The sequence below is a fragment of the Artibeus jamaicensis genome, unplaced genomic scaffold (assembly GCF_021234435.1).
Source record: "Artibeus jamaicensis isolate MK-2021 breed Jamaican fruit bat unplaced genomic scaffold, CSHL_Jam_final scaffold_1689, whole genome shotgun sequence".
In the NCBI taxonomy this organism is placed as follows: Eukaryota; Metazoa; Chordata; class Mammalia; order Chiroptera; family Phyllostomidae; genus Artibeus; species Artibeus jamaicensis.
In genome coordinates, this window is record NW_026522029.1 from 5895654 (window position 1) to 5921578 (window position 25925).

Below are 25925 nucleotides of genomic sequence, written 5' to 3' on the forward strand. Positions count from 1 at the left end.
ATGTGCAGGGGGCTGGAGCCCTCTCCCTCCCTCCCAGACCCAGGCTCCAGGGGCGGGGAGGCAATGGAGAAGCCCATGTCCTGGCCTCCAGGAGGACAGGCTCTTATTGCCTGACTCTGCTAAAGCTGCCTCATTAGTAGCCTAAATAATTCACTCACTGATCTCTCAAGGAGCATTAGAAGAAAAACAAAACCTGACTCAGACCTCGCGCTCATGTTCCCACTGCAGAGAAGGCGGACCAGGAGGCTGGGAAGCAGCCCTAAGCTGCAGATGTGAGGGATGGAGGCCTTCAGAGGTTCGCTGGGGTTGGCTACCTTCCCAAAACAGCATGGAGCCTGCTTCGGTGTAGCCCTCGAGCTAAGAATAGCTTTCACATTTTTAAAAGGTTTAAAAAAACAAAACAAAAACAAACAACACCGAAGAAAAATACACCAAAGAGACTGTATGTGTCAGGCGAAACCTAAAATGTTTACCCTCTGGCCCTTTCTAGAAAGTGTGCCAACCCCTTAACCCACTCCCAGCCTTGAAGGCGATGAGAACCTTTGACCTACTCCTTGACCACCTGGCCCTGTGACCCCACTGTGTGCCAAGATTCCCAGTTGTGAGAATTCTAGTTCTGACAACTAGTTACAGTCTAGTGAGAAGCTGCCATCACTGTTCACCCCATTACCCCAAACAAAACAAAACAAACACCGCCCTGGGGGGCGGTGAAGAGTCTTGGTTCTACTGTAGGGGTGGGACGGGGAGGGGAGAGAGAGAGGCTCAGCCCCAGCCCTCGGTCTGAGGGTCAGAATTCAGCACAGTCCAGGCTGGTCTCCCTGACGCCCCTCCCTCACATCCCCGCCCTGCCCGGCAGTCCAGGCCATCCCAGCTGATCCCAGCTGTCGCCGAGGCTTCAGTTCTCTTACTGGTGGGATACTCGAGCAGCCCATGTCTCTGGTCCCTGGAGCCTGTGTGGCAGCCTGACCAAGCCAACCCTCAGCCCTGGACAGAGCCTGTTCCATCCAGCCCAGCAGGACCTTTGAAGGGCTGACCAGCCTGGACCCTACCCAGACCCTCTGTTAGAGCCAGAGCCTCCGAGAGTTTGGCTTCCAGAAGCCAAAGGATTCTGGAAGGGATGGGTCAGAGTGGGCAGTGAGGCTGCCAGCTCAGAGTATCCTGGCTGTCAGAGTATCCTGGCTGAGTGACCTCTGGGCTGTCACGGGCCCTGTCTGCAATGTCTGGAGCTGAGGGCACAGTGGAGATCCAGGGGCCCCACATCCCGGTGTGCAGGAATTCAGTTTTACTTCAGATAGGAGAGCAGGGACCTCGGTGAAAGTTCCTGCCCTGGGCTCCCCCGTGAAAAAAAATTGCAGCTGTGCAGCCGGTTCTTTGAAGGTTCCTGTTCTTGAGACAAAAGCAACGAGGAAGGCCGGGGTTAAATTCCCACTTCCAGGCTAAGTGGGAAGGTCAGCAGTCTTAGAGAGAGGGCAGTCCAAGCTGTGAGGCCTTGGGTGAGCCTCCTCCCCGCTCTGGGACTTGTCTTCCTCTGTTCAAATAAGCAAATGAAAACTCAAGGTGTTTAGATGGCGGCCACGTGGAGGTCCTGTCCATCCTCTACCCAATGAACAGCCCAAAAACCAGGGGACGCCTCTGCAGAAGCTTCACTGGCGAGTTTGGCTCCATCTCCGCCTTCCTTCCCCAAGTCGAGCCAAGGGATGTGCAGCCCGTCTGGCACCGGGGCGAGGGTCTTCCTTCAGCGTGTTAGTGGCTTGCTGGGGATTTGGACTTACGTGAAGGAGGGGAGTGGTGGGTGGTGAATGCGACCTCTTGCCTCTGTGCCCTGTGGCCGGGGGTGGTTGAAGAGCTGTGGGAATTTCATCCCCAAACCCACACATGCCCACAGGCCGTGACCCAGAAGCCACAGTCTGGTACCACACGCTTTAGTCTAAATTATCTAGATTGTCATCCGTCAACTCTCCAACTTGACCGGTCGTCCCTTGAAGGCAGGCCTTGTATCTGGACTTTCATCTGTGTCTGCAGGGAGGGCCCAGCACGACGCTGGGTAGGTGGCCGGAGATGTGTCCACACCCGCTCAGCAGCTTCACCGAAATGCCCCTGGAGAAAGTGACGCTATGTATGGCTTGGGGCGTGTGTCCAGGCAGGTGAACCTCCACATTTGCTGGCCGATAACTGGACACCATGCTTCAGTCAGCGGACCAGTCAAGCTGTCCTGCCCGCATGCCGTGACCCCAAGACCTATCGAGTCACCTAGAGAGCAAGCAGGGGCAGGGGGAAGGGGAGGTTAAAGAAGGGAAACGAATACCCCCAGGAGATGCAGGTCATGTAGAGGTCATTGCCATCATCCCTTCCCCCTGTGAAGTCCAGCCTGGGAGAGCGTGGCCAGGTGACCCACCAAACACAAATCAGGCTTTGTCTCACCACAAGGTGCTTTGGGCTAGTTACCAAAATTGCAAGCACAGGGATCCAAAGCCTACAAATCCAAACCTATAAAACAGTGACAAATGTCACCAGCTCAGTGGAGGGGGTCTCCCTCCCTTCTGGTCTTAAAGACACCCAGAACAGCAGTCTTTCCCGCCTGCCTGCAGACAGGAAGCTCTTCTGTATATCCAGCCTCTCTTTTTCTTGCTGTAGCTCCCTCTCTCTGTCCTGAGCTCTCCTCAGAACCGAAGCTGGCCTTTCTTTCTTTTTGTTTGTCTGCTTGTTTGCTTGTTTGCCGTGTATAGTGGCGGCCAGGGAAGGCAGGAGCAGAGCTCTGGCTTGTCCCGCGGTGACACCATTTGTACAAGTGGCGATGACAGAGCTATGCAACTAATTATCTGTGACACACGTGGACTTGCTGACACATTTGATAAAATTTTAATTACCCCCCGTTCTAAGGGCCAGGCAGCAAATCTCCCAGACCTGGCAGTCTGGCTAGAGGAAGAGAGTTGAACTGCAGGGAGCTGGGAATCCTGGGAGTGCGGGGCGGGGCCTGTGTCAGGGGTGGGCGGGCAGAGTGGCTACTAGAGTCGCCTCTGAATTCTCTAGATAATTGTCTCAGTTTTCTACTTTGTTCTTACCGGCCTGACATTTCCCGGGAGGCAAACTCACTCCTAGCAGGGGAGGAAACTCAGACGCATGAAGCTCCAGGAAATGTGTCCGGAAAGACACATGCATTTCAAATCCAGAGGCCCTGACTCCAGTCCCCAGAGTTAAGACAGACCTGGGGGCCTGTCCAGAGATGCACCCACGCGGTTCCTGACCTCACCTCAGGACACGGACATTGCCCAGGGCTCCTGCGCACCCTTTTCCATCCCAGGTGAAGGGGAGCAGGAGGGCGTGAAGCGGCCACCCCTGGGTACCTTGGTGGTTTTGACTCTGTGTCCACTGCTGCAGCTCCACCCCGACAGGTCCGGGAGCACTTTGCACTCCTCCCCGGGAAGGCAGGGCTCCATCTGGCACCACCACCTCTGCAGGACGATGGAGGCTGTGGGAGCAGAGCACAAGGAGGGCCGCGCTGAGCTCTCTGGCAGCACCGTGAGCAGTCCGGGGCGCAGGGGAGAGGTCCGTGCCGAATGAAGTGCCGGCTTCTGCACATCCCTGGCTTCTCAGAGCCCTGCAGTTCCCTGTCTTTCCCCTCCTCGGGCTGCCCAGAAAGGCCCGGGCACACAGCCGTGTCAACCTCAATCCCACTGACGGCTGCATCTCAGCTGCATCTCACCGGGGCTGCATGTCACCAAAGACAGCACAGGGCCAAGGCAGGGGACAGCAACCCTCGAGATGAGTCACCATGCCACTAGCAGAGATGCCCCGTTCCAGCACACCCTGGGAGTTGCGAGTACGGGTGTGACCCGTTTGCAGGGGTCCACGGAGCAGCGGTGCACAAGGAGGCGGGCATGTTGGCAACGCCACCACGTGAATGTGAGAAAATGAGGGGGGTGGGGCATGGGAAAGGGACTGGAGTGAAGAGATGCACAGGCCAGAGATGCACTCACATGTGCTCGTGTGACGGAGGCAGAGGCTGGCGTGAGAATGAGAGGAGAGCCCGTGGAGGAGGGCTGGGGAGGACGGTGAGGGCAGAAGGCCACGTCTGTCTCCAGGAGTGAGTCGGACACGAGGTGTGAGGGGATCGGGGTGCAGGGACACATCTGTATGCGTGCCGGGCAGTGGGCGCCCCCCAGAGGGCGGCCGGGGTGTTGCTTTTCTCTATGAAATGCGATGGTCACGTCCACCCTCCCCCAGAGGTTGCCCCATCATCTGAGACCTGATGGGGAAGCCCTGAGATGGGTAGGAAACTGTATCCTCAGCAGATGGCGAGGCCGAGACAGACCTTATCTCTCTGATCAGGCCCTCCCTGCCAGGTCCCGGCCTCTCACTCACCGTCCACGCAGGAGGGCTTTGCCCGGGTGGTGCCAGCCACCTGGCCGGAGGAGCAGGAGCACTTCACAGTCTGGGAGCGCTCCTCAATGCGGTTCCGGTTGCAGCAGCGATGAGAAGCTGTCACCTCGCAGGTGCCCTGCTTCCCCGGGACTGCAGGGGCCAGCACACAATCAGGCGCCAGGCTTGGCCTGCAATCCTGCTCCCCCTGCCCCCCACCCCCGGCACTCCTCCATCCCCTCCTCCCAGCTTAGAGGAAGAGAAAACAGAGGAAATCTTCCTGCTGCTTCAGTGTGAGGCCACTCATGCCCTTGCCCTTTGTCAGAGCCTGGCCCCGGGCAGAACAAAGATGAAGTCCCACACCAGCCCTCACCTCCCAGCCTCCTCTGGGAGGGCAAGGGCCCCGGGGCTTACAATGCGTGGGAAGGATCATCCGCTTACACAGGCTTTAGCCAACCCAAAGGGAAAACCACAGAATTAGGCCAGGAGGCTAGACTTAAGCCCCCATGGCTGGCTGGGCAGGACAGCGGGGGCGGGGGAGTGGCTCTCTCCTTGCAGATCACCTTCCGAGGTGAACGGGAAGGCGGGCAATGGCTCTGCCCACCCCTCCTCAGAGCTGGGACAGCAGAGGGGGCAGAGTTTTCCTGGTGAAGAAGAGGAGCAGCCAGAACCCCCTAGGATCTAGGGATCTGACTTGGCCTCGGAGATCTGCCTGCTGTGGGATGGGAAGTGGGGTGTCCAGCCCCCCAGGTATCCTGGGAAAGCCCCTCCCCAGGCCCCACCACCTCCCCCAAACCTGGGGGAGTAAGAGACTGCAAGGAAGCCGAGGCCAGGAGGGTGCACAGCCAGGCGAGGTGAAGTGCCAGCAGCCAGCCGCCTGTGCTCCAGTTCCATGCGGCGCTCTCACGCATCCTGTGGAGAGAAGCGCACACCTCGCTCGGCCCCACGCAAGAGCCCCTCAGAGCCCAGCCCCAGCGCCTCTGTGCCAGGCCCCTGGGAGGCTCAGAGGTGGATACTGCACACTTTGCTCCCAGGCAGCTCTCAGCCTGGCCCAAACTCACTGTACAAAGTAGCAACTGCCTTCCTAGCAGGAAAGGCAGCAAAGAAGGCAGACCATCCTGCTGGGAAGCCTTGTGGAGATGACAGTTAGGAGGGGTCTTGAAGGATGAGCCAGGCGTGGTGCCACGGACGGCTATGACACGGGAGGGACAGTAACGCTGACTCCCGTTTTTGGAGCACTTGACCCAGGCTGTTCAGAACAGGGTCTGGAATCCTTCGTGGCTGTCCCACAAAGTAGAATTTTTTGGTACCCATTTTACAGATGAACAAACTGATACTCAAGAAGCCCAGACACAACCTAAAGAACCATCAAGGAAGGACTGGCTAAATACATTGGGGAGCATCTGTACAAATGCAGTCCCGTCCAGGCATTTGTAAAATAGAATGAGGACACACTTTATGTCCCGAGACACTAACAATAACCCACTAGTGGGGGAAGAAGCAAAGTGCAGGATGGCCTGTATGAACTGTGCAGCCCTGGCCCTGGCTGGTGGCGCAGTTGGTCGAGGCATCGTCCTGTTCACTAAAAGGTTTTGGGTTCAATCCTGGATTGGGGCACAAACCTGGGTTGCAGGTTTGATCCCCGATCGGGGCACATACAGGAGACAACTGGTCCTTGTTTCTCTCACGTCGATGTTTCTCTCTCTCCCTGCCCCTCTCTCCCTTCCTTTCCCTCTGAAATCAACTTCAAAACATGTCCTCGATGATGGTTGTACAATTCTCTAAATATAGTATAAAACATTTCATTGTACACTTAAAATATATTAACTATATAGTACGTACGTACATTATATCTTCATAAAACTGTCATCTTAAAAATTAAAAAAAATATATCCTCCGGTGAGGACTGAAGAAAAAAACATAAGATGTGTAGCAGGGAGGGATAATATGTGTTGCTCAAATATGTGTAAGCTCTGGAAATGTACAAAAACACCCTAATAACACAGGTCGCCACCCGGAAGGGGAAACAGCCGGCCGGGAGGTGAAAAGGAAGAGAGAGAGAGTGATTTTTGTCCCTGTCACTCTTGCACATTTTGGGTTTTGAGGGGTGGGACTGTCCTAACAATTCAATTGAAACCAATTTAAATGTAAAAAGGAAGAAATAAAACCACGGCTAAAGGAAGTCAGAGGACAGAGGTCGGCAGTCTGCCCCATGCCCGCTGCCCTCCTCCCCGTCCCTTCTCCTGCGTCCTCAACGGGTCGGCTCCCCCAGGTCCCTCCAGAGGATGGGCTAGAAATGGAGGGAATCCCGGGGAAGCAGCTGGGGCCGCTCTGGGGCATCGCTGGGCTCCTGCAGGTGCCAACACAGCACTGGGAACACCGGAGGCCAAACCAAAGGCCAGGACCTGGCTGCTCCCTCCGGTGGGGTGTTGGGTCTCTGTCCCCCCGCCTTCTCCCCATCTTCAACTGTCTCCTCACTCACCTTTTGGGGGATTTCTCAGCTTCTCTCTGTTCATCCACTGGCCTCAGACTCACTCTACCTAGACAAGTAGGAAAGATTCTTGGGGGAGACGCAAATGACGAAGGAGCCCACTGTCCTGCAGGGGACAAACGGGGTCCCGGCTGAGGGCAAGGGAGTGGGCTGAGCAATGAAGAAGAGCCCAGTTCTGAGGCTGTTCCCCAAGGCGCCAGGGTGGGGGCAGTCTCTCCTCTGCCCTGGGACTTTGCAGGGGTCCCCGCAGACTCTGGGAACATGTAGGGTGTGCTGAGCCCACAGAGAGCCGCTGAAGGAGTTCTCTGTCCCAGGAGGGAAGCAGGCCCGAAGGCAGGAGGCAACCAACACTGTCTATCACCTACCTGGCCTTGGAAGGGAGCTGAAGGTCAGGGGTCCTGAGCCAAATCTGACAGGAAGCTGCTCAAACAGGCACCTGGGACAGGCCCCTGAGGGCCTCCATCCACCTCCTGCCCCCGCAACACCTCCTTCCTGGACTTGTATGGAGAAGGCTGGACTCTGCCCTCCTCACCCCATCCCCACTCCCGCGGTTGGAATGGGAGTCCTTGGGCTCCCTGAATCAGAGGCCCTAACAGCCCCTCAGCTTTTTCCTAAGACCTCTCCTCCCTCAGCCTGCAAAGGCAGGTGGACCAAAGCAGGTAGGATGATGTGGCCCAGGAAGAGAGTCCAGACCTCTGTGTCGTAGGGCCCTGCAGTTAAGAAGCCAGAGAAGACCAAGGGGCGGAGGGCAGAAGCGGCGCTGATGCCCCGGGAATGGGTGGCTCTGTGAACAGACGGCTCCCCGCCCTTGCAGACGGACCTGTCCCCTGACTCGGCCTCTCCCCGCCCCATCCGGACCCTTCAGTCCCCATCCCGTTTCTCTCCGCGCACCCACGCCCTCCAACCCAACTCTCCTATGAACCCCAGAACCTAGAAAGGCCTGCGGGGGGGGGGGGCGCATTTAGGCTGTTTTTTCAGCATTTTGTTCCCTCCTTCAGACCCAGCTGGAGAAAGAAGCTTTGGGGACTTGTTCTCCAGCTTTCACACTCCTGACTCAGTTTCCCAACCTGTTTTCCCCCAACCAATCCAGGCTACAGCGAGTCCGAGTAGCAGCCGGCAAACCGGCAGGGGGCTGAGGATATGAACTCCAAGAACCTTTAACCTTTTCCTACCTTCCCTCGCCTCCGCTCCAAATCCTGAGCCCCCACCCCTGGGACCTACCTGTCCCACGGCGATGCCACTGGTCCCATCCGCCGGCCTGAGGTTGTTCTAGCCTCTGGGCCGAGACCAACACTCCGAGAGCCCTTCGGCGGGAGCGGCCAGCTCCGGGGCAGTCTGGTCCACAACCCTGTGCCCCTCACCAAGTTGCCGCGTCCCCGAGGCGGCGGGGCTCTGGCCCAGCTGGCATCACGGCCGTGTCGGGTCGCTCTCGGCGCAGGAGGGCAGCTCCGGGCACGCCCGGCCAGCTCGACAGAGCGCAGCCGGGGTCCCCCCGAGGTTCCCGCCCGCAGGCCCGGGAGCGCGCAGTCACCGCTGTCCGCCAGCTCCGCGCGGGCGCGGCCGCCTCCTCGGGACAGCGCGGGATGCCGAGCCCGGCCCTGGGTCCGGCGTGGCAGCCGGACACAGCGGCCCCTGGCGGCAGAGGCCGGGCGAGGGACCAGAGGCCCTCCGGCTCCAGCGGTGGGGTAACGGTGAACATCCCTCTGCGGGCCGGGGTCACTCAAACAGGTGAGAGGCCCTCAAAAGTCACTAGGTGCTGGGGCTTCGCAAGGCGGGGGACCAGAGTGTGAGGAGTGATTGCGCAGACCTTCAGGGGTTTTGAGTCTTGAAGATTCTGGAAGTGCATGGTCTAGTACGGTAGCCACCAACCGTTATGTGCTTGTAAAACGTAGATATAAAATAACATTTAAAAATTGAGGTTCTTTGCACTCACTGCATTTCCAGTGCTGAATAGCCACATGTAGCTAGGGACTACTGAACTGGGCACAAAAGATAGAGAATATTCCCACCATTGCACAAATTCTCCACAACGCTCCTGTAGATTGAGAGGTGAGCCACGGCTGTCAAAATGCCAAAATCCAGGTGGGAGTGGCCGATGATCCCCACCCTAGGAGTGGTGTCCTCAGGGGTGGGAAGGCCCAGGGGAGGGATGAAGGTAGAGGGACGACAGGAATGAGGGCTGCAACAGGCTGGTCCCCAAGGATGAGGGATGTGAACGCCAACTTGGGAACCAGACTCTGTGACAGAGTTTCTTCATCATAAACATAATCCCAACTTTATAATTTTCGTACGCTGAAATTTTGCATGTGCAAGTATTAGACAAATGGAAGAAGGACATGGTGTTGAATTTGTCTCTTAAGAAGAGGGAAAAAAAAGCCTCTTAGGTTAAGAGGGCTTGGGGTGAGGTCATGGGGAGGGGACTGGTGGGGAAGGAGCCCAGTTCAGAGCTTGGAGCCACTGGATACAGGGGCCTGTCTTGAGGATGCCCAGTCCCCTCCCTACCTGAGGTCCTGGCACTGAGTCTCATTTCTTTCATTTTTTTAAATGATATTTTTAGAGAGAGGTGAAGGGAGGGAGAAAAAGAGGAAGAGAAGCATCAATATGTGGTTGCCTCTAGCATACCCCCTACTGGGGACCTGGCTCGAAACCCAGGCATGTGCCCTGACAGGGAATCCAACTGGCCACCCTTGGGTTCCCAGGCCCATAGGCCTGCAGGCTGGAGCTCAGTCCACTGAGCTACACCAGCCAGGGCCTGGGTCTCATTTCTAAGCAGAGGAGAATATCTCACAAGCCTGTTTTGTCCTACTGCCCCCCACTTTTCTCCTTTTCATTCTCTGCTGCCTCAGGGAGGAGCAGAGGTGGCCGCCTTCTCACCAGGTTCTGGGGCGGTCTGAGGATGAGGGGTGATGATGCCAAGAACAGGAGGTGAGAAATTCAGGGAGAAGAGAGCCAGCACGCTGTTCCGGAGCCCGAGAGAGCTGTTGACATCCCTGCTGACCATCTGGTGCTGGAACTAGGTGTCTCTGGGCCCCGGCTCTGTGGCCCACTTGCAGCCACACCCTGCTGGGCACTGCAAAGAGCAGGGATTAGGGAGCTGGGCGGCACAGAGAGGTGGTAAGCAAACTGCCCCAGAAACACTGAATAATAAAAATAGCCAGGCTGTTACACTTTTTCTTAAGTCTCTGGCTTGCTGCTGCTGTTTATGCCATTATTCTGAGCATTGCTTCTAGTTTTGCTCAAACAGAAAGGAGATACCCACAGCACCAGCGTGTTTTTTATCCGCCTGTGACAATCTATGTGCCTTTGGACTGATGCATGTGTGTGTGAGACTTCCTTTTCTCTGGCTTTCTCTGCTCAGAATGCAGGCATAATCACAAAATGTTTTTAAAAACTGAATGATCATTATGAGGTTTTTATTTGGAAGCTGCCAGGAAACACCCTTCTGGGGGCACTGTTTAGCCCCCGCACAGAGAGTTTTAAGGTCAGGAAGCACGCTTACTCCTAAGTCTAGAGGCGGAGTCCCTACCACAAGCTGGGTGCTACCACTGACTTGCATTAAGGCCATTTTTGCCCATTTGTACTGTGGGTGGGGTAATAGGCATCTCTGGAGGCCTGGTGATCAATTCCCATCTCACAGTCCCCTTCCCGGCAGTAAGCTTAGCTTGGTCTCTGCCGCCACCTGGCGGCAGACAGGGAACTTGTTCAGCATCCCCAAACCGCAGCCTGTCTTAAGAGGAGGGAGAGTGGGAGAGGAGGAACCCAGACCCCGACTCTTCTCTCTACCATCCACCTCCCTCTTAACCCCTTCCTCCCTGATCTCGACAAATCAGCTTGGTTCTTGGTTTTGGGCGTCCGAAGACTGCCATGGGTGTGAATTTTAGATTGGCTGTGTGACCTCTTAGGGCAAGTCATATAAAATGACAGGAGCATCATCGGTAAAAAGAAATAAAGTAAAAACCCATTCTGAAGGGGTGGTGTGTAGTATAAATGGACTAATATATGAAAAGTACTTCGCAGAGGGCCTACTAAGTAGTAAGTCCTCCGAATGGTAGTTACTGTTGTTATCCTTACTAACTAGTACTGCCGTGGTCAGGGGAGGTCTAACTGCGGGCGAAATCGGGTCCTGAGAAGGGAAGGGGAGTAGGAACGGCAACCGCTCTCCCAGATCGCGGTGGTCTTCACGGAGCCCAGGAACTTGCAGCTCCCGAGTTCAGCATGATCGCGGCTCCAGACCACGCCACACCCAGCGCCAGCTCGCACACCCTCACTCTCACTCCAGCCTCCCCAGCCAGAGGTGTTGTCACACCAGGTGACTCACACTCAGTGAGTCCCGAAGCGGCTGGCTTCGCTCGAGGTCATCAGCGCCATCAACCTTCGGGCAGGCAGGTCACAGCGAACCTAGGGCAAGGAGACACCACCCTCCCGTCACAATGGGGAGGTTCTACTTGGTGTTTAATCTAGAGCACGGCTGAAATACGGTTTCCTTCCCTCCGTCCCCTTCTCAGAACAGCAGTCTGATCCCTCCCGGGAGAAACGGAGGCGGGGCGTAGGCGGAACGGGGCGGGAAGAGGCGTTGAGCCACGGAGGCGGTTCCGGGGTGGCCCACGGCAGGAGGAAGCTCTGCCAGGAACCCGCCCTGCCCACCGGGAGCCAATGGCAGAGAGTAGCGGGCGGGAGCCAGCCCCGCCCACTGCGAGCCCTAGGGGGCGGGGCCACGGCCGAGGGCGGGGCAGGGAGGCAGCATGCTAAACCGGGTGCGCTCAGCCGTGGCGCACCTGGTGAGCTCCGGGGGCGCCCCGCCCCCGCGCCCCAAGTCTCCGGACCAGCCTAACGCTACCTCGGCGGTACCTGCCGCCCCTTCAGAAGCGCCCAAGAGCCCTCCGGCAAAGGCTGGGGGCGGGAGCGCGGCACCCGCAAAGACAGCAGAGGCTCGAGCGAGCTTCTCCCGACCGACCTTTCTGCAGCTGAGCCCGGGGGGGCTGCGTCGCGCCGATGACCACGCCGGCCGGGCTGTGCAAAGTCCCCCGGACACCGGCCGTCGCCTGCCCTGGAGTACGGGCTACGCCGAGTGAGCGTCCCTGGGGTCCCCGTAATTAGGATGGGAGCCCCACCCCCACCCCCTCCCCACCTCCGCATCCCTGGAGCTGAGGTGGTCCCCCTTGCTGCGCTCGGTGCCAGCAGCTCTCTTCTCCCAGATCCCTCGCAATCCTCTGGGCTGCGGGCCGCACCTCCTCCCAGCCCCTTCTCCAGTCGGTTCAGCCTTCCTCAGGACTTCCAGGTCGTTGACTACCCTCAGTGGCGCCGCCTCAGGGACCTTGTTCCCTCCTGGAGCCCAGAGTGTGTAGGACCCCCCAGGATGAGTTGACCTTTTCTCAGTCGCGGCCCGGCAGTTTAATGGCTAGGGTTGGAAGGGTTTCAAGGAGCGGGGGTCTCTTTTAATAGAGGAGATGGTGGCTTGGGATACTGGGTCCCGGACTTCCCGACCACCGCGCCCCAGTTCCCTGTCCCTCTTATGGTTCCCATCCCCCTCCACACCCAGAAATAGCCCGCGACACCTGGCGGCCGCTGGCTTCCCCTGGGGCGGGGGCAGGGGCCACCCGGGGAAGGGGAGAGTCCCCTTTGAACGCCCCTCTGCGGGCAGACTTGCGCTGGTCAGGCAAGGAAGTGGACCTCGGGTGGGAGCAGCCCGCTTACTCCCAGGCGACGTGTATTTTTAATGCCTGTGCTGGGAAAGCGGAGCACTCCGGAAGAGGGGGGTGCTGATGTCTCCGAGGGTGGTGGCTGATGGACCCGTGGCCCCACCACCATCTCTTTAGCTTCCTGTTGTGGAAGAGTTGGTGGTTACCGGACTCCAGCACAGTCCAGGTGGGCTCCACTCCTACCCTATTTCAATTCCTCTTTCCGGATCTGGGCTGGAGCACTTCCTCGTTGCCAAAGCGTGGAAACTTGCACTGGGTGGTTTTAGGATAAGGGTGGGTGTGCCTACCAGGGTACTGTGCTGTGGGCAAGGCACTAGGAGAATTGACTGAGTTTCAGGGAGGGAGGTGGGGTCTTGACAAGGGAGGAGGTAAAACCTCATCCCCCCAGCAGGCCTCTCCCCTGCACTACCGTTAGGGATGTCCACTTAGCCAGTGATGGGGACCTGAGGCAGGCAGGTGCTATTGCTGGCCTTTCTACTAGGTGGTAGGGCCTGACACCCAGACAGAACTCCCTGTGCCTTGCCCTGCCTCCCAGCTCCTCCTCACTCTGGCCTGGATCCCAGGTGGCAATGACCTTTCTCAGCTTGGCCAGCAGGCCAGAGAGAGTGTGTATGTCTAAGATGAGGGTTATTCCAGGGCCTGGTCTGGTGTCCAACCTTATGTGGTCACTCTGGCCTGGCAGGGTCATCAACGCAGGCAAGAGCCGGCACAATGAGGACCAGGCTTGCTGTGAAGTGGTGTATGTGGAAGGTCGGAGGAGTGTTACGGGGGCACCTAAGGAGCCTAGCCCTGGCCAGGTAAGTCCCACTACCCTTCCTAGCCTCCACAGACAGGGTGACACCTCTGCCCAGGGATTCTAGGCATCCGGTTTTAAATCTGAAACACCTATCTCCTCACTCACTAGCTTTCTACCTTCTGGCACAGAATGCCTCTCTCTGGCATTGATCCATTAGATTCTACCACATCAGTATGAATTTAGTTTCCACTTAAAATGCAGATGCTCACATATTTGTGGGTAATTTAATTAATTGCCAGTGTGGATAATTAACTACATCACCCATAAATATATGAGCATCCTCTGAGTTTGGCTTTTTTGATGCTTTACTTTCTGATACAAAGTAGGCCCTTGGTAAATGAGTGAATAAATTTAATTTGCCTTGATTACCGAGCTCTGACCTCCTCTCTGATGTGAGTGTGCATGCCCAGAGGCTTGGTCTTCTCCCTGCATAACACACACACACACACACACACAATCACTCACCTCTACTTCTTCTCCACCAGGGTCTCCGCTTCTACTATTGGGGCCTGTTTGATGGGCATGCAGGGGGCGGAGCTGCTGAGATGGCCTCTAGGCTCCTGCATCGCCACATCCGGGAGCAGCTAAAGGACCTAGTAGAGATACTCCAGGACCCCTCGCCACCTCCCCTCTGCCTCCCATCCACCCCAGGGACCCCAGGTTCCTCGGATCACTCTCACTTGGTTGGTCCTCAGTCTTGCTGGTCTTCACAGAAGGAAGTGACCCACGAGAGCTTGGTGGTGGGGGCCATTGAGAATGCCTTCCAGCTCATGGTGAGTGGGGGGCCCACTAGGTAGATACATAGATACCCTGGTCAGTTCTATGTGGGAGTCAGATGGCTTGAAGGGGTGACCCTGAGAACCTACATCACCTTTGAGAGCTTGGTTCAGAGTGGGGGAAGAAGAACATGTTCTGCCCACATCTCCCCTCATCTCCTCCAGCTTGGCTGGGCAGGTTTACCTTTGTAGATGAGGGGTGTGGCTGTATGCCTGGAACTTGTTCCTCATCTTCGCCTTTTAACCCTTCCTTACACGGCAGGATGAGCAAATGGCCCGGGAGCGGCGTGGCCACCAAGTGGAGGGAGGCTGCTGCGCACTGGTCGTGGTCTACTTGCTAGGCAAGGTGTATGTGGCCAATGCAGGTGACAGCAGGTATGGGGTGGCGCTTTGAAAATGACTAGAGGGGGTGACACTCTGTGGGATGGGAAAACAGAAGAGTGAGGTGGTAGGTCTTAAATCCAAAGGCAAGGGGAGGCAGGAGGGATCTCAGACATAAGGGAGGGCCAGAAAGAGCCGCTTGGGAAGGAAAGATGGGGGCTGGGTATTGGGTTCTAAGGGTCGTTATGGCAAAGGCCTGGTGTTTCTGGAAATCTCCACGAGGGGGCCGAGGAGAGCTAAGCCCCAACCTCTCCTTTCCCTGGGCAGAGCCATCATTGTCCGGAATGGTGAAATCATTCCAATGTCCCGGGAATTCACCCCAGAGACTGAGCGCCAGCGTCTTCAGCTGCTCGTAAGTAGGAACTAAACTGACTCCTGTTCTTTGTTGAGTCTTGTGCCTGCACCCTAGGTCCTGAGGACTCCCCAACCTGCACCACACAGACAGACAGCTCCTTACTGCAAGGAGTGGGAGAAATGTGGGGCTGAGCTGGAGGAAGCCTCAGCAGGAAGTAGCGTGGGCCCCTCCGGTGCTCCCACTGTGGCCCCAGCTGAGGAAGGAAGTGGAGGCAGAGGTGGGGAGGGATCAGCAGAGGCCCTGAGAGGCAGTGTGGTTTAGAGCTTTAAGCCCTGGCCCTGGATGGAGCTGGACTGCCTGGGATTGAATCCTGGGCAGTTTGAGTCACACTAATTGTGTGACTTTGGACAATTCCCTTAACTTGTTCAGTAGTTCCTGCCTTAAAGGTTGTTGTGAGCAGTAACTGAGTTAATATGTCTGTTAATGCTACGCAGTGTATGGCACCTAGTAAACTCCATTTAAAGGCCTGCTATAATTAAGATCATTTAGACACTGGGCCGCACTGTAAGCCTAATAACCCCTGGCTTTCTGCTCTATCTGGCCACTCCCAACCCTAGGGCTTCCTGAAACCAGAGCTGCTGGGTGGTGAATTCACCCACCTCGAGTTCCCCCGCAGGGTTCAGCCCAAGGAGCTGGGCCAGAGGATGCTGTACCGGGACCAGAACATGACTGGCTGGTAACACTTCCCTCAAAGTTGGGCCCATTCCCATGGCAACGCAACCAGTCCCTGGCCAGTAGCAAGGTGGAGTCTGGAGGCTTGGCCAGGCTGGGAGCTGGGGGGGATGTGGCCCTTCTCGGGGGTTTCTGTGAGGGGCACGGCTCCTAGGGGAGAGGGGCTTTGATGCCTCGGTGATGCCTCCTCTACTCCCCCTTCCCCAGGGCCTACAAAAAGATCGAGCTGGAGGATCTCAGGTTTCCTCTGGTCTGTGGGGAGGGCAAAAAGGTAAACTCCATGACAGAGGTGGGAGAGAGGGCAGGAGGACCCGCCACGGAGAGTTGTCTAGGGAGGTGGAGGTCCCGCCTGAGGGCAGGGGTGGAGGGCCCATGGGTTCAGCACCCGGGGGAGGGCTTTAGCAGCACTGCCGCCTCCTCTTCTTCAGGCTCGTGTCATGGCCACCATTGGGGTGACCCGGGGCTTAGGAGACCACAACCTTAAGGTCTGCAGCTCCAGCCTGCCCATCAAGCCCTTCCTCTCCTGCTTCCCAGAGGTGAGCTATATGGGCGCCTCCGTAACCTCCCCTTCCCTCCTCCGGGGCTCTGGCTGGCCCTCGCCCCAGGTCCCTCATCTCCAAACTCCCTGTCCACCTGCTTTCCCCACCAGGTGCGAGTATACGACCTGACACAGTACGAGCACTGCCCTGATGACGTGCTAGTCCTGGGAACAGATGGGCTGTGGGACGTCACCAGTGACTGTGAGGTAGCTGCCACTGTGGACAGGGTGCTGTCGACCTATGAGCCCAATGACCCCAGCAGGTAGGGGTTGAATGGCAGTGAGGAGTGACGGTGGGGAAGGATGGGGCACAGGGAAGTGATGAGGGCCTGTGAACCTGTCTCCCCATGTACATGTTGGTACATGAATGTGCACGTGTGCTCCTGGCAGGTACACAGCCCTGGCCCAAGCTCTGGTCCTGGGGGCCCGGGGCACCCCCCGGGACCGTGGCTGGCGTCTCCCCAACAACAAGCTGGGTTCCGGGGATGACATCTCAGTCTTCGTCATCCCCCTGGGCGGGCCAGGCAGTTACTCCTGAGGGGCTCGGCCCCCGACCCTCCCACCAGCATCCTAACCTCTCCCTGCGTCACCTGCTCCCAACCCAAATTCTGAAGTTGTCCCCCTGACCTTCTTTAGTGACCATTTAGCTAAAGAAGGGGTTGTCAGTTAGACCCGAAACCATAGCTACTGACAAATAAACCAGATGGACAAAAATGTGTCTCTATTTACTTGGACTAGAAACCGAAAGGTGACGAGAGGCTCTTTGGGGTGGGAGAAGGTGCACCGGAATGGCCCTAAACCCAGAGTGCTCCCAGGTTCTGCCCTCTGCCCTTTCCTCTCCACGTACTGCCTCCCATTGTGTGCTTCCATCCGTGTTGTCTGAGTCAGGACTTCCCGCCCAGACCTCTGCTGTCTCCAGGTGGGCAGGGCACCCCTCAGGCACTTCAGCCCACCCTGCCTCAAACTGAAGTCACCGTGTTCCCAGCAGACATGTGCCTTCCGGCTCGTCACCTCAGTGGGCACCAGCTCAGCCACTCACGTTGGAAGTTCACCTTGAAATGAGTCCCCTGTGGCTCTTTCTGCAGTTAATCACTAAGGATCTTTAAATAGATAATTTGAAATATTTCCTATTTATCCACTTATTTGCACCCCTACTGATACTACTGTAGTTCTTCATTAGCTTCCTAACTCGTCTCCTGCCTCTGTCTCCAGGCCACTTGCCCTGCATCCCCCAGTATCCTGGGGACATAACAGACAGAGTGTCCCTTCTGCAGTGTGAATCTGAGTCGGCGATTCCTTTGAGAGAACATTTTAGTGGCTCCTTACTGCCACTCAGAAGAATGCTCTTGAACGTGGCATGCGAGGACCTTGGTGTTCTGGCCACTGTTTTCTCCTCCAGCCGCCTGTCTCACCGCCACCACGCTCCTGGGGTTTCCTTTCTGTAATCCAGCCTGTGGTGGCTCCAACCCATTTAAAATCTGCACATCACCTCAAACACTTCACCTGTCCTTCAGGGCCGGGTATCCCACAGTGTGTGCATGCGCCCAGTACAGCGACTGCCTCTAGTATTGCTGTTGGGGGAGGCATCGGTGTGGAGGAGCAGTTCAGGGCCGGGGTTGTAGACGCCTGCTGTTTGGATTCTGATGCCAGACTCAGTGCTAGCTCCGACACCTCTCTGAGCCCCAGCTTGCTGTATGGAAAAAGCCATACTACTGCGTACGGTTGTCGTAAGGACTAATGTAGCTCATGAACATACAGCCAGGCCTGTGCAGTAAGGGTTCAGTACCTGTTAGTTATCTTGATGTTGTCTGAACTTAGACTAAGTCCTTTGGAGCCAGAGATTGATCTAAAGCGAACACACAGCTTGCAGTTCACACTCAAGGCCTGGGGACCAACGTGCTCTGGACCTTGGTCCTTGGCTTCCTGATTTACCAAGTGTGTTTAAGGTTGCATGACAGACCTTAAAAGTCTATACGACTTCCAACATTTGTTCAGCAAGTATCTGGTGACAACCTATAATGTGCCACACCTGCTAGACAGTGGGAAGGGGACAGGTTGGAGGAGTGAGGGGGGGGCGGCAGTAGGGAGAGAGCACCAGCTTCAGAGCCAAACAAACCCCAATGTCTGATAAGATTTTATTTTTTAATATTATTTATTTATTCTTGGAGGGAGAATCGGAGAGAAACATCAACGTGTGGGTGCCTCAGGTGGCCCCGACTGGGGGACTCGGCCTGCAACCCAGGCATACGCCTGGACTGGGAATTGAACCGGTGATCCTTTGGTTCACAGCTGGTGCTCAATTCACTGAGCTACACCAGCCAGGGCAGATTTTCTTTTTAGAGGGAGAGGAAGGGAGGGAGGGAGGGAGGAAGAGGAACATCAACGTGAGAGAAACACCAACCCGCTGCCTTCTGTACCTAGCTCCAAATGGGGACCCAACCCCAAACCCAGGCAGGTGCCCTGACGGGGAATCAAACCCGACCTTACACTTGGCCTGAGGGTGCCCAACCAACTTAGCCACACTGGTCAGGGCGATGTCTGAATTCTTGCTGTATTGCATAGAAATCGCAAATATTGGGGAAAGCCACTTAACTTCTCTGAGCCTTAGTGTCTTACAGGCCGAGGGGAACGGGTATACTTAACCCAAAGACTCGTGGTGAGCAGTAAAACGGCGGAGCAGTGAGTGTACCCAGCACAAGTTAGTGAAATGTTGGTAGACTCCCTCATCCTCCACCCACCTCCTCGGCCACCTTACAGGGAAGGTGTTACCCGTGTAGGGCTGTCATTCAGACCAGAGGAAGTGTCCCTAGCGGCACAGAAATACTACTCGGGTGGGAACTGAATTCCCAGCTGGGGATCTGGATTTCCAGGAGCGCCCTTTGATACATAAATAGGAATTGGACTCCTGGAAATTCCAGGTCGGGGGAAGGAAGGAAGTTGGGAAGTAGAACGGTGGCCTCGGCCTCAAAGTTTCTGAAAAGGTCTCAGGTCTGGGGGCTGGTACTGGCTGTATTGATTCCGCAACGCTACCAGAAGCAGAGGGTGGGCCTCTCCGCTGGCCCCTCTTCGGGCGCCCGGGAAGCCGCCCTTTCCCAGTCCCGCCTCCCGGGAGGTCCCAGGTGGCGGAGGCGCGGGCGGCTGGGCGGCCACGGGAGGGCAGCAGCGGCCCTTTCCAGACCCCACCCCGAGCGCCTCTCAACTTTCCCGACGTCGGTCCGCCCCTAGGGCCTGGGAAGCGGAGCAGGGGGAGAGCCCTCGGGGGGCCGCCTTGCCCCGCCGCCCACTCCTCCCCAGTCCGAGCATCTCCCCGGAGCCCGGGCCACCGGCGGGGACGACCATCGGTGGGGTGGCCCGGGAGCCAGGACGGTGGACGGGAGGAGGCCGGACTCGCCCCTCCTTTGCCGGGTCCGCCCCTCCCCTCTGCTCCGCAGGCTGGAGGAGGGCGGGGCGCGGCCCTCGGGTCAGTCTCTGCCTCCGGCACCGGCCGCGCAGCTGTAGGCGGCCGAGCGGAAGGTACCCTGGGCCCCGGGCTGGGGGTGCGGGGCGTCCCGGGAGCTCGAACCCGGGAGAGCACTGTTCCCTTCTCCGCTTGGCCGCAGCTCGGAGCGCCGGCTGGGGAGGGGCCTGGGGCTCGAGTGCGGGCCGCCTTCCCTCCGCCAGGACGCCGCGTCTGGGTTGTGCGGGGGTCTGGCCGGCCCGGCCCGGCCCTGTCTGGGGGCTACAGCCAGGGCCCCTAGGAACTGCCCCGCCGGGCCCACCCCTCCCGGTGTTCGAGCCCGAGTCCTTTCCCTTCCCTTCCCGCTGGGCAGGGGGACAACTTGGGAGCTCCGCGAGAGAGCCCCAGCGCAGGCCTGGCGGTTCCGGGGTCCGGCAGCCGGAGGTGGACTTGGGATGGGGTGTGAGTCAGGGCCCAGGCCGGGTGGATGTAGGATTTTCCCCAGGTGGGGCCGGGGGAATGGCGGGATTAGGGGCGGGGTGTGACCGGTGGGGGCTGCCACTGCTCGGCGGGGTCTGGACACCGCCCTAGACGGTGCCAGGAGCCACCCTGGGGTGGGAGGCCGGGGAGATTAGTGAGGGTCCAGCTGTGTGTGTGTGTGTGTGTGTGTGTGTGTGTGTGTGTGTGTGTGTGTGTGTGTGTGTGTGTGTGTTGTAAGGACCTCCTTCCTTCCAGCCCTCTCTCTCATACTCCCCTGCTGGTTTGGGCTGGGAGACCCGAGGCTGAGTTCTGGTTTTCAAGTTGAGGAGGAGGCATCCGATTCCTTCAGGGTGGTTGGCAGGGAACAGCGGGGCCCTGGGTCATCTGGAAACGAAGAGAATGCTCCAGGAAAGGGTGGATGTGTGTCGCAAATATTGGGAAAGCCACTTAACTTCTCTGAGCCTTAGTGTCTTACAGGGAAGGCCCTGTAAGGCCCTCCGAGAAGGCCCCAGGAGTTCCAGGCTCCATTCCAGGCGTAGGGTGGCGTTTGAGTGCCCCTCTCAGGCTCTGCGGGGGGCAATTTCGGTGGGGTGGCTTCTCCGGGAGCTGTTGCCATTGCCATCTTGGCCTTTGGCCTGAGAGTCCTGGCCCGGGCCAGCTGCTTTTCTGGCGCAACGAGGGCATGAAGGGAAAGGCTTTGGGTTGAGCTGGGAGCTCCAGGTCAGTTAATGCATGCCCCTGTCCGGCTGCTTGCTGCCACCTGAACTGCCCTGCTGGGCGAGGGCAGTGGCACAGCAAAGCCTAAGCAACCGGTGATTGCCCTCCATCAACATGGCACATCCCCTGCTTCCGGCTGTTACCCCCGCCTGTCACCCTGGCCTGTTTGCGCACAGCTGGACCAAAGAAACTAGTGTGGGGGGGGAGGAGTTGGTCACCTGGATTAAAGTTCCAGGAACCCCCTTTTTGAAGGATGGTTTCCATTTTGGATCTGCTGGCATGGTGAATGCCTTCTTGCCTGTCTTTTGGGGTATCGGGGAGAGCCCCCTTTTCAGTTGGAGAATGAGGCTGTGTACTTTCAACTCCTGTAAACTCACTCTGACTCATATCTACTTCCCCTCATTCCAGCATGTGTGTGGGGGGAGGGGGAGGCTCCCCAGACCCCCCTGTAACAAAAGAATGGGCCTTGGGCTGGAGTATTGGCTCCATACAGGGCAGACCAAGAGAGGGGTGTGAGGTGGGGGTGGTATGTGGGGAGAAAAGGAGTTCAGCTCAGTTTGACAGGATGTGGGTCGGAGAGAAAAAGCTAGGTTTGGGCAGAGATCAGATTACCTTCCCCTTCTTTCTATACTACTCCCTGCCTGTTCGGTCCTGGGGCTGGCTCTCATTTGTCTCCTTTTGGGGGGCTCCTCCCAGCAGCCTTTCGAACAGTCTCAACTTCATCTGGACCCTCCTCCCCTCTCTCTTCCTCCAGGCCTAGCGCCTGGGAACTCCAGCCGGCTGGAGGTCAGCTCCTTTCCCCTGGGACGGAGGAAGTGAGGCTCAGCTCAGGGGCAAGGGAGCTAGGAAGGTGTGATGAGCTGTGCAGACTCACGCTGGTTGTGTTGGGGGTGGGGGACACAGAAACCCTGGGAAGCTGACTCCTTGCCCTGAGTCACAGGGAGGGGTGCGCAGGGCCTTGGGTGAGGGAGCTGGACAGAGGGGAGGAAGGGGCTGTTCCTCGGAGTGGGTGGAGGTGACTCCCTAGTGGGTTATTCTGTCGCTCTGCTTGGATGTGTGGCTCCCTACAGTGTGGTCATTGTCCCCTGCCTGAGGCTGAGTGACCCAGTGTTGCTGCCAGGCCCAGGAGGAGGGGGGGAGGAAGGCAGGCTGCCCGAACGTGGGCTGTGGGCAGTGCGGGGACTGAGCCTTCTTTGTGTGACTCGGGGCTTTGGGAACGGGGATGGGGTGGGCCAGGGAAGCCTGCCGGCCGCTGCCGCTGCCACTGCCCTCTGTCTGGGTTGCCCTCCCTCTGCTCTTTCCCACCTCTGGGATGAGTCGTAGGAAAGGCAACAGACTCCAGTCACATAGCCCAGCTTTGAATGCAGTGCCTGCATGACTCTGCTGAATACGTGTGTGAGCCCCGCTTTCCTAATTTGTGCAAATAGGAAGCTCTCCGTTTCCTTTCTAGGCTCCTGGGACTGAGGGAGATGATTTTTGTCAAAATGCCCCAAAGTATCTCTTATGCACCTACCCCGTGGTAGCCCTTTCTTCTGGCCTGTGGCCTTGGAGAGAGACTTTGCATTTGTGACAGGGCAGAGCATGACTTGTGCTGGGTGAGGGACAGGACAGTGTGTTCTAGATTGGACCTTAGTGATTATTAAATTTTAAAAGTATCAAAATCCTGGTGACGAATGAGGTCTGGCCCGAACCCCGATATGTAGAGCAAGTGAAGGCTGGCTCTTCTGGACATGTCCCTGAACAGCCCACTCGGTGTCCGGGGTTCCACAGTTGATGAGCAGACTAGGTCAGATCTCCTGTTGTCTGGCTCCCAAGTGGCTGGCTGTTCTACCTCCCACCTCAGTGTTCCAACCCACTGGGGAAGACCTGACCCAGAGATTAGGAATTTCAGGCTCAGTTGCCTGAACAATTGGTTCTTGGCAAAAACATGTCCGAGCAAGCCCCTATCTGTCCCTGTGCTAGGTGCCTCGGTTTCCCCGGAGGTCTCGGGGGGCCCAGAGGAGTGCTTTTTGGACTTACTAGGCTTCTCCCCAAATCTCCACCGCCTTTTCCCTGCCAGCCCCAGCCATGGCTGCCATCCGAAAGAAGCTGGTGATCGTGGGGGATGGGGCCTGCGGGAAGACCTGCCTCCTCATCGTCTTCAGCAAGGACCAGTTCCCAGAGGTCTACGTCCCGACAGTCTTCGAGAACTACATCGCAGACATAGAGGTGGACGGCAAGCAGGTGAAGGCACAGCCCCTTCCCATGCCGCCTGGAACCCCGCCCGACACTGCGGACGCAGGACGTCCTCCCTCACCACCCACGCCCTTGCTCCGCTCTCCCTGTTGTTGCCAAGGAGTCAGGAAGTAAAGCCACAGTCAGGAAGTCTAAACACACCTAGGTCTCTACCCGGCCGCCCTTTGCCTCGGAGCCAAAGCGCCCCCAACTGCAAAATGGGGGTAATGACAAGGCCTCCTTCAACAGGTTTCTGTGAGGATTAAATAGTGGTGCTCACAATGGCAGTTCAGAAACTTCCCAAAGATCAAGCGCTGATGTCTCAGGATTTACCCGCCTCCCCCCCCCCCCCCAATTTGTGTTGGGCAGCAGTGATTCGAACTTCTGGCACGCAGCAGGCGCTCAGCAGCTGTCAGTGAGCCCCGAGGACCAGTGGCCTCACTGAGAACCTCTCTCTAGGTGGCGGGGTGGGGATTCGGGAGTGACTGGGCCCTCGGGCTCGCCACTCACAGGCCCTGTACATCAGGTGGAGCTGGCCCTGTGGGACACGGCAGGGCAGGAAGACTATGATCGCCTCCGGCCTCTCTCCTACCCGGACACTGACGTCATCCTCATGTGCTTCTCCATCGACAGCCCGGACAGCCTGGGTGAGGGCACTGGAGGGAGGGGACCAGAGCCCTTTGGAATCAGCCAACCCGCCTTGGTTCATCTTGGCCTTCCTCAGAGGTCCACTGAGGAAGGCTGGGGCTGTGGGGAGGGGTGCTGGAGGCCGCTATCTGCCCTCACTGTGGGAACCCTGGCCCCTGGGAGGGCTAGGGAAGGGCTTTGGGCTGTGAAAGGGACTGTCAGGCTGAATACCCTCCAAGCCTCTGCAGTGGGGTGTCCAGGGGCTTGGTGGGGGTTGCTCTCTAGCCAGAGGGGAGGGGAGGGGAGGGGTGGGGGGTGGTGCACCAACACCTGTTGGGACTTGTCTGTGCAGAAAACATTCCTGAGAAGTGGACTCCGGAGGTGAAGCACTTCTGCCCCAATGTACCCATCATCCTGGTGGGCAACAAGAAAGACCTGAGGCAAGACGAGCATACCCGGAGGGAGCTGGCCAAGATGAAGCAGGTGGGCAAGGCTGCCAGGCTGCGGCGGGAAAGGGGGCCTTCTCTCCAGAGCTTGCTGGAGGGGACACTGGCGCCCACTGCCCACCCCAGTGAGGGGGACCAGGAAGGCCCTTAAGTGTCTGATCCAGGATTTGATGTGGCCATCAGAATGCAGTGACTTGTCCAAAGTCACTCGGCATTTTATTTGTGTTTGGGGTTGGAGCTATTAAGATGAAGTCCCTAAGTGTCCAGAAGAAAGGCCTGGAGTGAGGGAGCTGGCTTAGCAGGGGATTTGGTAATTGGTTCTCTAGTCAGAGGATGACTTTTTTAGAGAAAGCTGCCAAAATACGGAGTATGGGCTCTGCTGAGGATAGCTGAGCCAGGGCTTTAAACTGGGGGCAGCCGTGGTCAGGTTCATGTGTCAGAAGTATTACTCTGGCAGCCATTTGAAGTGGCTGTGAGGCAGTGATAGGGGCCCCTGGCTGAGTGGCTCAGTTGGTCCCAGCTTTGTCCCGTACACCAGATGACAGGTTCAACCCCTGGTCAGGATGCAGATGGGAGGCAACTGATTGATGTCCGCCCCCCCCCCCCAAATCCATAAACATTTCCTTGGGTGAGGATACAACAGAATGGAGGCAGGGAGGTCAGTTAGGAGGTTCTAGGCACCTGTTCAGGTGAGAGAAGGGTTTACCATGGGTGTGGGGCTGAAGGAGAGAATTTTAACGTCAACGAGCCCTGCAGCTGCCTGGGGGCTGGGCCTTGGAGAGGTTTCTCCTGGTCACGGCACTTCTGGGGGTGGCAGTGAGATGCACCACCCCGACAGCTTCCTTTGCCTTCTCCCCCCCCCCCCCGCCCCCTCCCCCAGGAGCCCGTTCGGTCGGAGGAAGGCCGGGACATGGCCAACAGGATCAGTGCCTTTGGCTACCTTGAGTGCTCTGCCAAGACCAAGGAGGGGGTGCGGGAGGTCTTTGAGATGGCCACTCGGGCTGGCCTCCAGGTCCGTAAGAATAAACGCCGGAGGGGCTGCCCCATACTCTGAGACCTCCAAACCCTCTCCTCCTCCCACACCTTGAGTCCCTCCACAGGGGTGCCGAAACACCCCCAGGTCCCACCCTCTTAGGGCTTCATGCTGAAGGCCCTCTGTTCCAGTTCCCCCTAGCCCAGGACTGCATCAGTGTCCCACGGCCCCAGCCCTGATGGTGGCAGGCCTTCCTCCCGCCCCTCCCAGCACTCTGGGCGCCTAGGGCCATGTCCGGCCCTGCTGGAGCAGAGTTCTACTGCTGCCTGGGTCCAGGGGTGGGGATCGGGGTGGGGCTCTCCATCCCTTTGGCCTTTCCCAGAGGATCAAAACACACCAGCACTTTATGCGCTTCTGCACACAGAAGCAGAAGCCAGTCTGGGGTAAGGGACTTGGGTGAAGCCCAGCGCCCTGGGCCCCTGCTATCTCTGCTTTTGGGCAGGGGCCTGGTCTCTGGCTGTACCTGGTGGGGGGCACGAATAAAAAGGCCACAGGCTTCAACGTATGTATGGCAGCTTCCTGTCTTTCTCTCCTGGTTCCTGTCACAGCCTCTAGCCTATAGTCCCATCTTTCCTCTTTTCCAAATCACTCACTAGGCCGCCCCTCCCAACCCCCCCCCCCCCATTTGCAAAGGCAGGACTCTGGGCAGGCAGGGTGGAGTCTAGCAGCAGGGGATGAGGTCATACCTGGCTCCAGGCCTTGGAGGCGGGTGAGGGGAGTGGTCTGGAGCAGGGGCTAAACTTAGAAGCCTGTGGGTGGCTTCCCTGCCCCCTCCCACTGGGTTTCCTTCTCTGGTGTGGGGGCTGGGCTCCTCTCCAGGGGAAAGGGTATGGCCTTGGGTAGTGTCCCATCTTCCCCTGTGGGGTCAGCTTGGGGGCTCCGGAAGCAGGGGCCAGGCCAAGAAG

The 25925-nt window shown here is 57.8% G+C and overlaps 3 protein-coding genes across 4 annotated transcripts; 2 read left to right on the forward strand and 1 right to left on the reverse strand.

The window, feature by feature from the left end:
• Positions 1-726: 726 nt before the first annotated feature.
• Positions 727-8325, reverse strand: TAFA3 (TAFA chemokine like family member 3). 2 transcript variants are annotated; one of them, XM_053656037.1, is made up of 6 exons: positions 8068-8325; positions 6842-6895; positions 5156-5271; positions 4363-4512; positions 3345-3469; positions 727-2097 (listed from the first exon to the last, which is right to left on the reverse strand). In XM_053656037.1, exons 3-6 carry the CDS (start codon positions 5268-5270, stop codon positions 1945-1947), a joined length of 543 nt encoding a protein of 180 aa, XP_053512012.1. In that variant the 5' UTR covers position 5271; positions 6842-6895; positions 8068-8325; the 3' UTR covers positions 727-1944. The 2 variants fall into 2 exon arrangements, with proteins under 2 accessions (XP_053512012.1, XP_053512013.1); XM_053656038.1 differs by having other exon boundaries at positions 2031-2250.
• A 3255-nt stretch (positions 8326-11580) lies between these two features.
• PPM1J (protein phosphatase, Mg2+/Mn2+ dependent 1J) lies at positions 11581-16770 on the forward strand. Its single transcript, XM_037152552.2, has 10 exons — positions 11581-11918; positions 13232-13346; positions 13831-14118; positions 14384-14496; positions 14770-14854; positions 15415-15533; positions 15737-15800; positions 15958-16065; positions 16179-16330; positions 16458-16770. The coding sequence occupies exons 1-10, from the start codon at positions 11593-11595 to the stop codon at positions 16603-16605; spliced, it is 1518 nt and encodes a 505-aa protein (XP_037008447.2). The 5' UTR covers positions 11581-11592; the 3' UTR covers positions 16606-16770.
• Positions 16771-19310: 2540 nt separating this feature from the next.
• RHOC (ras homolog family member C) lies at positions 19311-25525 on the forward strand. The gene is made up of 5 exons (XM_037152515.2): positions 19311-19580; positions 22760-22923; positions 23441-23561; positions 23894-24024; positions 24868-25525. Exons 2-5 carry the CDS (start codon positions 22768-22770, stop codon positions 25039-25041), a joined length of 582 nt encoding a protein of 193 aa, XP_037008410.1. The 5' UTR covers positions 19311-19580; positions 22760-22767; the 3' UTR covers positions 25042-25525.
• Positions 25526-25925: the final 400 nt, after the last annotated feature.

What these genes read in the sequence shown, in the direction of transcription:
- TAFA3 (XM_053656037.1), bottom strand. Translation starts at nt 5,270, where the DNA reads ATGCGTGAGAGCGCCGCATGGAACTGGAGCACAGGCGGCTGGCTGCTG. An exon ending in GCAGTCTCTTACTCCCCCAG is followed by an intron (nt 4,513 to 5,155) that starts GTTTGGGGGAGG and finishes TGGCCCCTGCAG; the next exon opens with TCCCGGGGAAGCAGGGCACC. An exon ending in ACAGAGTCAAAACCACCAAG is followed by an intron (nt 2,098 to 3,344) that starts GTACCCAGGGGT and finishes CACTTTCTCCAG; the next exon opens with GGGCATTTCGGTGAAGCTGC.
- PPM1J (XM_037152552.2), top strand. Translation starts at nt 11,593, where the DNA reads ATGCTAAACCGGGTGCGCTCAGCCGTGGCGCACCTGGTGAGCTCCGGG. An exon ending in AGGAGCCTAGCCCTGGCCAG is followed by an intron (nt 13,347 to 13,830) that starts GTAAGTCCCACT and finishes CTTCTCCACCAG; the next exon opens with GGTCTCCGCTTCTACTATTG. An exon ending in AGAATGCCTTCCAGCTCATG is followed by an intron (nt 14,119 to 14,383) that starts GTGAGTGGGGGG and finishes CTTACACGGCAG; the next exon opens with GATGAGCAAATGGCCCGGGA.
- RHOC (XM_037152515.2), top strand. Translation starts at nt 22,768, where the DNA reads ATGGCTGCCATCCGAAAGAAGCTGGTGATCGTGGGGGATGGGGCCTGC. An exon ending in CGACAGCCCGGACAGCCTGG is followed by an intron (nt 23,562 to 23,893) that starts GTGAGGGCACTG and finishes TTGTCTGTGCAG; the next exon opens with AAAACATTCCTGAGAAGTGG. An exon ending in AGCTGGCCAAGATGAAGCAG is followed by an intron (nt 24,025 to 24,867) that starts GTGGGCAAGGCT and finishes CCCCTCCCCCAG; the next exon opens with GAGCCCGTTCGGTCGGAGGA.